General features: G+C 50.2%; 2 protein-coding genes across 2 annotated transcripts; one reads left to right on the plus strand and one right to left on the minus strand.

Moving 5' to 3' along the window:
• Positions 1–704: 704 nt before the first annotated feature.
• LOC135372455 (uncharacterized) lies at positions 705–3230 on the minus strand. The gene has a single exon (XM_064606062.1). It carries the CDS (start codon positions 3228–3230, stop codon positions 705–707), a length of 2526 nt encoding a protein of 841 aa, XP_064462132.1.
• An 818-nt stretch (positions 3231–4048) lies between these two features.
• On the plus strand, positions 4049–10028 carry LOC135372507 (uncharacterized). The gene is made up of 6 exons (XM_064606109.1): positions 4049–5130; positions 5818–6370; positions 6508–6607; positions 6757–7064; positions 8090–8217; positions 9574–10028. The coding sequence occupies exons 1-5, from the start codon at positions 4923–4925 to the stop codon at positions 8214–8216; spliced, it is 1296 nt and encodes a 431-aa protein (XP_064462179.1). The 5' UTR covers positions 4049–4922; the 3' UTR covers position 8217; positions 9574–10028.
• The last annotated feature ends 683 nt before the right edge of the window (positions 10029–10711 follow it).

A 10711-nucleotide genomic window follows, 5' to 3' on the forward strand; every position in this document is an offset into this window, starting at 1 on the left:
TCCAGGGACGCAGGGCTCGGCGACGAGTCGACCGCCATACGGTCTTGGCCCGTGGTCACAGGCACAACTGCGGGATCAGCCGGCTGTGGCGCTAGGATGGGCGCTGTCCCTCTGGGGTACGTCCCGGCGATGAGGTCCGGGCGGAAGGCCCGGAGGATTTCGACGGCGGCTGCGACGGCCAGCTCCGCGATGACCGCAGCAGGTGCCACAGGCCCCTCAGGTGTGTGCTGCCGGCGTGGCGTCCGGGGTACCCTGCGTGGCTCCAGCGAGGGCAGCGACGGCGCTAGCGTGGTGGGGACCTCTGACGTGTGTAGGCTGGTCGATGACCAGGCCCCCGCACGTGGTGCACAGACGCGCAGCCTCCTCGTCGCTGTAGACCGCGGCCGGCTCGCTGGGGTAGCGGTCTTGAAGAGTCATCCCCCGGCAGGTGGCAGCCACGCTGTCGGGATCTGCACCCGTTAGTGGCCTGGGCTGGTGGCGCCACCGCGTGTGGGACACGAAGCTGGCCGTCGTGTCCCCAACCTGCGCCGTCCAAGTCGCTGCCGACCGGCGTTGAGGAGGAGCTGGCTGGACGGGTCGCTCCAGCACCCGTCGGTTCCATGCGCTGCCCCGTCTACTCCCGGAACGGGAGCGGGGGGCACCATCCTTTGGTTGTGTTCTGCTGCCAAGAAACCTGCAAGCAGTTGTGCGGAAGCACGGCATGGTCAACGAACGCGCAAATTGTATGCATGCGACCGCTGTCCCGCTTCCCGTGCTCCGCCGCGGGTGGAACAAACCGTCCTAGCACGCCGCCTCGGGTGTAAACCCCCCGAGTTCTGTTTCGGCTCTCTGGGCACATCGTCACCCTCACAGTCAGCCCCCTGATCGCGTTCATGGTAGCGCTTTAAATCACCAACATGAACGGGACCAGCCTCCTCCCCCGTTTCCACACGGCGGATTCGATATGTCAGGCGGGATACCCGGGATACTACCCGAAATGGCCCCTCCCAACGCTGAGCCAACGATGCTGCAAAACCCATCGCAGCATTGCTCAGTGGATGCGTTCGCCTTAGGACCAAATCCCCGACTTCGTACGACAGGGCACGACGCCCCTTGTCGTACTGAAGCGCCTGATCAGTGCGAGCGGTGTCTAGGCTCTCTCTTGCGCAAGTCACCGCATCCGAGAGCCGGCTACGCAACTCGTTCGCGTACTTCGACAGGCTACCAGCAATCAGCGTGGTCTGTCTCAGCAAGTTCTCCATCGGAAAACTAATCTCTTTCCCGAAGTTCAGGTACGCAGGAGAAAACCCTGTCGACCTATTCACCGTCGTCCTGGTTGCAAAGCCCAACTCAGGTAGACGCTCATCCCAATCCTTATGCTTGTCGGTTAACACCACCAACATGCTCTTAAGGTTGCGGTTCACCCTTTCCGTGATATTCGCCCTGGGATGATATGGAGTCGTTCTCTTGTGCCGGATCCCTAGGGCCGCACAGGAGTCGACGAACACCCTTCCTGTGAAGTAGGAAGCATTATCCGTAATCAGCTGGGACGGAAACCCGAACCGTAAGAATGTCTCAAGCAGCCGGTCCCATATCCGTTCCGACACCAGCTTCCTAAGCGGGAATAGCTCCACCCACTTAGAGAAACGACCAGTGACCACCAACAGGTACTGGTTCCCGCGTGGACTTCTCGGAAATGGTCCCATCACGTCACACGCTACGATATGCCAAGGGTAGCTACTAACTACCGGTTGCAACATGCCAGGAGGCTTACCACCTCGAGGCTTTCCCTTCTGACATAACAGGCAGCTACGCGTAAAGCGCAGAACATCCTGCCTCATACCCGGCCAAGTCACAAGACGACATAACTTATGATAAGTTTTGCTGCCGCTTCCGTGACCCGCCAGAGCTGAGTCATGGAAGTACCGCATAAATACCTTTCGCAGTCTCCTTGGAACCACCACCTTGAAAGGGGAAACACTCTCGTCCTCCTCGTCTAAGCCGGGTACGTATCGCAGCAAGAGCCCGTCATCACTCAACAAGTATGAGTCCAGGCAGCCATCAAAATCCCTGTCAACGTTCCCGGTGTCAGATGCACTATTGTCCGCCAGCTTTCCAGACACCCGTTGACATAACCCGTCTGATCTCTGTGCCTCTAAGAGCTCTTCTTTGCTTAGGACCCTTCCCCAAGCCGAGGAGTTACCCGTGGGATTCGAACCAATCGCCGCCACGAGATGTCCCCTCTCGGTCTGGCTTCTACAACCATTCCGGAGACTTACACACTTACCTGTGCTACCAGCCTCTCTTTCACCCTCCTCGCTTACCGCAAGAGAGTCTGCTCGGCCCCCGTGTACGGACTGTACGACCGGGCCAGCATCATACTCATCCCCGGGCATAGCTCTGCCCTCCCACTCGGATTCCTTCTGTGCATCAGAACAGCGGGAACCCAGTGGCGCACGAGACAATGCATCAGCCACCTTATTCGTGCTACCCTTCAGGTACTGTACCTGATACGAATAACCCTGGAGCGCTAACGCCCAGCGTGCTAACCTGCCAGTCGGTTTCTTCAACCGCTGCAGCCATGCGAGTGCCTGGTGGTCCGTCTGAATGGTGAAAGTCGTCTCATCCAGATACATGTCAAACTTTTCCAATCCGAACATCACCGCCAAGCGCTCCTTCTCCGTAACGGAATAATTCCCTTCCGCCGGGGCGAGTGTACGACTTGCAAAAGCGACAGGGCATAAGTCTCCCTCATGCTCTTGCAGTAACACTGCTCCAACCCCGTAATCACTCGCGTCCGTCTGCATCACGAACGGCTTTTTCAAGTCCGGCAACCAAAATCTAGCTGTATCCGCTATTGCTTGTGTTAAAGAGGAAAATGCCTCCTCCTGTCTAGGACCCCAAGACCACTGCATATTCTTCCGCAGCAGCTCGTAAAGTGGCTTAGCCAGAGTCGCACATCGCGGAATGAACTGGCGATAAAAGCCAACCATTCCTAAGAACCTCTGCAAGCTCTTGATGTCATGCGGACGAGGATAATCGATTATAGCTCTCAACTTTTCCTCGTTCGGACTCAGTGTGTTACGATCCACTACAAACCCTAGGAGATCCACCTTAGGGGATGCAATCTGAACCTTCCCCGGATTAATTGTCAACCCAGCGTCTCTCATTCTACTCAGAACAGCACGCAAGTGAATGAGGTGCTCCCTGAACGACCTAGAAAATACCACTACATCGTTCATGTAAGCCATGGCATAATTGAACTTCGCGTCACCCAGCGCGACGTCATTAGCCTCTGAAAACTAGCGGGCGAATTGGATAATTCAAACGGGAGCCTCGTAAATTCAAACAAGCCTCTATGACAAGTGAATGCCGTCTTTTGGACATCCTCCGCCGCTACCGGTATCTGTAGGAAGCCCCGACTACAGTCCAAGATCGTGAACACGCTGGCATTCCCCAGCGCGTGCATAATTGACTCGATAGACGGAAACGGATATGCATACCTCACCGTTAGGGCGTTCAGCTGGCGATAATCCACACACAGGCTTGCCGTCCCATCCTTTTTCGGAGCTAACACCACCGGAAAAGCCCAGGGGCTCTGCGACCGCCTAACCGCACCTGTCGCAACCATCTCCTCTAGCGCCGCGTCAAGAATCTCCCTCTTACGCGCGCTAAGAGGCCTTGGATTACACCTCCAGGGCCTCGACGTACCAGTATCAATCCGATGCTCTAAAACATCAGTCGTCCCTGGCCTCTCAGTGAACATCTCGGAAAACGGGAGCAAAACGTCGGCAAGCATGGCGCGCTCTGCCCCTCCGCCCCCGAAAGATGCAACCACCCTCTCGATTACCTGTGGCGCATTCCCCACAGTGAGCACAGCCTCTCCGCTGGGCGGCTCATACGATTGGGTGCCCACGCGACTGGTTATGTTACCAGCCGGTTTCTGAACCGCGAAAGGAATCAACGGACTCAAAGGACCGCCGCACCGATAGCCATTCGCTTTTAAATCGAGAATCAGTCCTTCTCGAACAATGAAATCCCGCCCCAAAATAATTGGAGTGGACAAACCCGACAGCTAAACAAACCGCTGTCGGCATCGCCTTCCGCTGAAGCACAATGAAAGTGTCACAGCGCCTCCAGCATTCGTCACACCCGAAGCTAACCGCATGGGGATGTTGACCTTCCTGACGCGAACATTTCGTCCGCGGCAATCTGCGTATACGGCGTCTCCGATTAGCGAGAGCGTGGCGCTGGTATCTACCAAGCCCATGTACTCTTTACCAGCTATCGTTACGCCTATGTACGGAGCAGAAACGGGGACGGACCCCTGTACTCTGCAAGCTAATGGGGCCAACGCTAACCCATCCTCGGCAAAATCTTGCGGCGAGGTACGAGACATACACCCCAAGCTTTCACCTGTCGCCGACGACGGATCAGGGCTAACCCCAACTCCCGCCGCCGGCTCTACTCGTTTTCCTGCGCTAAGCGAGAACTCCGCTGGCGGTGGGGAAAGTTGCGCTTGTAATGGCACCTGGGCTGCGCGCGCCCGTGTTCCACCGGTGGCATTCTGCTACTGTGGACTGCGTTTACATGGATACTATGTCGACTAAACGGTCCAGTCGACTGATCGTCAAAGTCGACTGGCGGCGGTTTACATGCGGACGACTAAGGCGCCTAAGTGCTCGATGGAAATTCAATCGACTGATCTTCGACTGAAGCGCCACCCTCATCTCTGACCCGTAACCTTATAATTAGGATATATTGCATACAAACTTCTTATCGTATATGTTCTTTACATCTGAAACACTTCTGCAGCCTTTCCGCGAGCCCTCATTCGATAAATAGACTGCCGGCATTACCATTCTTTCGGTCGAACTGCGGAAACATCTGGCAACAAGTACGGCAAGTTTTGGGAACACAACGCCCGCGGATCTGCGAAAGCTATGGACGAAGTTGTTTTGCTTTTCCTGCTGCTTGCACAGCAAAGCGAGTTTCTTAGCATGATCAGCTTGTTACTGATTCGTCACGTCACAGCGATGATGGTTCTGGTGCACCAGCACAACCAAATGGTGCAGCGCATACTGTCTGCGACGCCCGACGATACGGAGATGACGCCAGGCTGGACACTCGGAGAATGGGCAGCTCTGCACGGTAAGGTGTCTGCCGAACTGTACCGCTGCAGTATAATTTTGTGTGGTGCCTACTTGTCTTGTTCTACTTCCCGTTTTTGCTTTATTTTCCGTATGGGGCCATGTTTCGGAAGATAGCGTCCATCGGCAGCGATGGGAACAAGGAAAAACTTACATTGGTGGCCTGTTGCGCATTTACTGTATTACTGTAGTATTTTGCTTTTCGCGTGTACTGTTGAACATCTGAACCGCATGACACTCAAAATAATGCATTAATATATGTTTGAAAACTACCTAGCCGGTTCGTCTGCAAACTCCAAACTTGCAAACTTTGTGATGCTTGCTCAAGTGCAGCTGTGCCATATTTGTTGCAATTCTAGCAAAGGTTAATCTAATATTTTTTTAATATATATTCTAGCAAAGGTGCAAAAAAAAGTGTTACAAAACGGACAGCGGAGGGACAAACAGAAAACGAGCGCCTGCCCGTTTTGTAACACTTCGCAGCGTTTTTTGCATCTTTGCCATGGAGTACCAACTGCCCCAACGGTCTGCGTTATTTGCATTTCTAGCAATGAGAATATTGCTGCTAGGAAGGCAGCAGGTACTAAGTGCTGCTACTACACAACAAAGCTCAGTAATCTATTGCTCTTGCTTTTGTTTTTCATGCAACACCAGACAAGCCCAATTAACATGTACTGTATCTCTTCAGACCTGCAAGTCATAGGGCGTGCAAGACGGCGCATATGGATGTGGACTCGCCCAGACGCTTGGTGGGAAAACCTTGTGGCCACTGGTAGCCCGTGCCAGTGGAAGGAGAGCTTCAGGATTTCGAGGGCAACTTTTGTACGACTGGTTGCCCTTGTAAGGCCACACATGTCTCCCGCTCCAAACTGGGTCAGGACGCCAGTGCCAACTGACAAGCAGGTTGCCATAGCACTGTACAAGCTAGCCAGCTGTGGTGAATCACGCTGTGCTGCATCACTGTTTGGCGTACATAAGTCAACTGTCCACAATTGTGTCTACCTGTTTTGCTACACTTTGCGGAAGCAGTTTCTGAGCCAGTTCATCCGCATGCCTGACCATGATGAAGCAACTGTGATTGCACAGCGCTTTCTGCTGAAGTGTGGCATACCGCAGGTGATCGGTGCAGTTGACGGTACCCACATTCCTGTTCTCCCTCCATCGGTGGGCTATCGGGACTATGTCAACAGGAAGGGGTGGCCGTCCCTAGTATTACAAGCTGTTGTGGATGACAGAATGAGGTTTGCTTATGTAATTTTTTTAGCCCGTTCACAACACTTGTACAAGTTTCATCAACTGCCATTATAGCTTGTACAAGTGCTAGTTTCACCAAACATACTGATTTGACCCATAAATTCACATAGGGAACACTTTGCAGGTTCCGCAACATCTATTGTGCACTACCAGGGTCCGCTCATGATGCCTCTGTGCTGAAGTCCTCAAGGCTGTACACAGACAACAGTCAACTTATTCCACAAGTATATATTACCAGCTATAATTTGTAGTTGTTATTAACAAAAGTGAACGAGATGTACCAATTGAGATGAGGCAGCACTTGCTTTCAAATATGTTAACATTATATTCACATAGAGAACCACTTAAAGGTATAAACTTTCTGAACATGCAGGTGCACAGAGATGTCAGAGGAACTCTGGTTCCATACGTGATACTTGGGGACCCGGCATACCCCTTGTTGCCCTGGCTAATAAAGCCGTTTCCCCAGAGTCGAAGGCTGACGGCAGAGCAGGAACTGTTCAACGAGCGCCTGAGTGCAGGCAGGGTTATTGTAGAACATGCCTTTGGACGGCTGAAGAGCAGGTGGCGCTGCGTTATGAAGCGCACAGACATCAACTACAAGTTTGTACCAACACTTGTAGTAGCAGTCAGTGTGCTGCATAACATTTGTGAGGACAGCAACGAGGGCATCAACCCAAGGTAACACATTGTAGCTTCTTATCTATGCTAGATTCTTGTGTTTGTATGGTTATGTTTTGTAGAGTCTTCACAATTACAGTAAATCTCGGTTATAACGAACTCGACGGTCGCGCGCAACCCGTTCATTATATCCGAAGTTCGCTATAAATGGAATGGACAAAAAATTTGATCCAAAAGGCCAGCAGTGTAAGAAACATGAGTCATGTATGCCGTTCATTGAAAATACATCGTTAATGGCGCCTGTTTATACACAGTTGCGGAGATCACGGCGTTTTTAAGTCATCAAGGTGGTCCAGGTGGGCCGCGGCGAGCGCCTTCGCGTACACAAAATCGCGGAGGGAAGCAACGTACTTGAGTGCCTCCGCTGTAGTTAAAATGTAAGGAGGGGAAGACACTGTGTCATCATCATCGTCATCGGAAAGTTCGTTTGGCGGCGGGCGCACGTCGGCAATGATGTCCGAATCACTGAAGTCCGCGACGGCCTGTGCGTCGTCATCTGCTGTCGCGAACTCCTCGAAAGACTGAGAGCCGTCAGTCAGATTCGCAGCCGTTGCTCTGTCCCAAAGTTCTGTGTCGGTATCACGCACACCAAAGTCCCCTTCACGATCGGCGTCTGTAGCCAGTGCCTGATGAACAAATCCAGCTTTTCTAAAGCAGTTTCGCAAAGTTTCCCGCTTCACCTGCATCCATGACGCCTTAATCATGGCAAAACGGGTGCACGTGCAGCGCGCGCTGATGGTGACAGCGCATTGGCTGCAAAGCGAGGTCACGTGCAAGCGGCGCCTGACAAATCCGCGGGCGTCTGACGTCGCGCGCTTGCCTTCTCCAGTGGTCGAGGGAGCTCTTTCGGTCGCAGTAACCGAAGGCTCCCCGGCAATTCGTTCATAATAGGCGGGGGCAATTTCCATAGACTCAATACAAATTTTGACGGTCGTTCGTGAGGCATTCGTTATAACCGAAGATTCGTTATAAGTGGGGCTGTTATAACCGAGATTTACTGTATATGCATATATTCTTTCCATTAGCTGGGTTGCAGACATGCAGGACTTAGAACGCACCTTCCCTCAGCCAACACGCCAGTCCCAGGCAGATGGAGGCAATGCAGCCGTGCAGGATGCCCTGTGTGCCTACACAGCAGCCCATCTGCTTTAAGGTGAGCACTGCATTTGTCCTTCTCCCTGATGATAGTAGAATACAAGTAGGCACACAGTAGATAAATGAATGGGCATGGCGAGCCTGAATGCTACAAATTCTATTTTGGTCGCGCATCAGGGGACCCAGGTGACATTCTTCATAGCGACGAGTCTCGTATTTAAAATAGCAACGTCCAGGTACATGATTACATACCTCTTTTGCTAGGTGAAGTATAAATGTGCCGGAAATGACTTGATTACATGCAGCTGAAATGTAGGAAAATGATACAATTTATTTTACATGTATGTTAGGATATATTTAAGAGCATTCTTTAAAGGCATGCACAGACACTACAAACTTGCACAATACACAATTTATACAAGCATTGCCTCATACTTTTACAATATACACAGTGTTTCACGGAGGACCCCCGGTCGAATAATTTGTTAACAGGTGGTGCCATCGAAGATCTTTTTACTAAAGATCCTTGGGAGTGAACTTAGAATTGAACGTATGAATCCTTGGGCCATGAATTGGGTGGTGAGCAGCTCATTTGCGTACGCTCAGCAATTAAATAAACATCCTATCTTTAAAATTTACTGTGCAAGATTATGGAACCTCTCTTTGACGTACCGAGGCCTTCAGCGAAAAATATTCCAAGAAAAAGAAACCTCAACTACACAGTGATTTTGCTGAGTAATTAACCGTTTTCGGTTTACATATTTCTGGCACCGAGCAATGCACCAATCTGCTCCATGGATCACCTGCACTATCTCTCCTATGGTACGACGGAACCGTACAAGAAATATGTGGACCGAAACAGATTAATGGCTCGAAAAAATCACAGAGTTGATGAGGTTATTTTCTTTGAATATTTTTCACTGAAGGCACCGCTACGTAAAACAGAGGCTCCATAATCGTGCAAAGTAAAATTTAAAAGTTACAACGTGTATTTGTTTAGTGAGCGTATGCAAACGAACCGTTCAGTACTCTGTTCATGGTCGATGGCCGATGTCCCGAAGATCCTTATAAAAGAGAAAGTTCTTCGGTGGCGCCACCTGTTAACTAATTACTTGGCCAGGGTACCTTCGTCAAGCAACCAGTTTACAATGAACGCACACTAAACATCTTTGTGTGCTCTTAGTTTAGTGTTCCGTAGCAGACCTTGGTGGGATGAATGTGGAATATTAACAGGGTACATTGGAAACAGTGGTGTACGTGGTGACGGTGTGTCTCGTGTTGTGGAGTGTCGAAGTGTTTGTATTAGTGAAGCTTGCTGCTGTTGAAAAGTCATTAGCATCTGCGTGCAATTTTGCAAAAACTGATTGTTAAGGTCTGCTACTATTTTGCCAAACTCCTGTCTTTCTTCATGCAGGAGCTCGCATTGACGCCTGTGTGCCTCCTCCGTTCGCAGTGCTGCTGCTCTTTCCGCTCTTTCTGCTGAGGACTTCATTATCCTCTCTAGACCATCCAGGAAGGTGTCTTTCCTGCTGCGCTTCCTGGGACGCTCCTGCAGTTGAGGACGGCCTCAAGACGACAGCAAACGTTATGTAATGCAGAAGCAGTATGCAACATTTTTCATGATGAACTGTGAAACACAAAGCGTCAGATGCCTTACCGTCACCAGTAGGCGATGTCGTCATGTTGGCTTCCTCTTCGAAGTCATCTTCCACATTTGTGGCACCAGCAGAAAATTCTGCACTCGTGTTTGGCTCTGAGGTGAAAAATTAAACATTTCATACCATGGCTTCCATGTTCCTCCATTTACTGTAACAGCACAACTCTGCAGGAAATGTAAAATCAAAATATCAAGAACTTAATTCACCTAGCATTGATGGTTGCTCTATAAACCCATCTTCTGCAAAAGATATGGAATGTCAGCATGAGTCTCGACATGCACTACATGTCCTGTAAAACAAGTACAAAGTGATATATACGAACACTGTGTCTCATGGGTTATGGCACAGTCGGCAGCAGCACTGTCCACTCCATTTTCTGCTGCTGTTGCCCTGGATCTTCCGCCAAGAATGGCATCCATTTCTTGGAACCATTTCCAACATGAGGGTGATTGTCCGCTCCGACCCTGTTTAGTTTTTTCCTAGTAGTAGTGTAGTAAATAGTAAAGTAGATATTAAATAAAAATTCAGCCATGTACCAATCGTACGCCTCATTCCTTATATTGGCATCCTACACCAGACTTGTACGTACTTGGAGTATTGTATTTAAAGTACTGTATTTTAAATACAATTTGCGGTATTTTGGTACTCTACTCAATACTTTTTGTTTTGTGTATTTGTACTCTATATTTAAAATACATTTTATGGTATTCTCTACTCAATACTCTAATTACATATTTTGAATCTTCCCCTCAAACTTTCTGTGTCTCGTCTTTCCATTATCTTGCTTGTTCTGTGGAAATTTCCTGAAATCCTGGAAATTTCCTAGAAGTTTGCTTTATTCTGGGTCACATATATTTAGTGCAGTTATGTGGTATCTCTTTGTCATCTTTTTGG

This window comes from Ornithodoros turicata, unplaced genomic scaffold (assembly GCF_037126465.1).
Source record: "Ornithodoros turicata isolate Travis unplaced genomic scaffold, ASM3712646v1 Chromosome15, whole genome shotgun sequence".
Taxonomy (NCBI): domain Eukaryota; kingdom Metazoa; phylum Arthropoda; class Arachnida; order Ixodida; family Argasidae; genus Ornithodoros; species Ornithodoros turicata.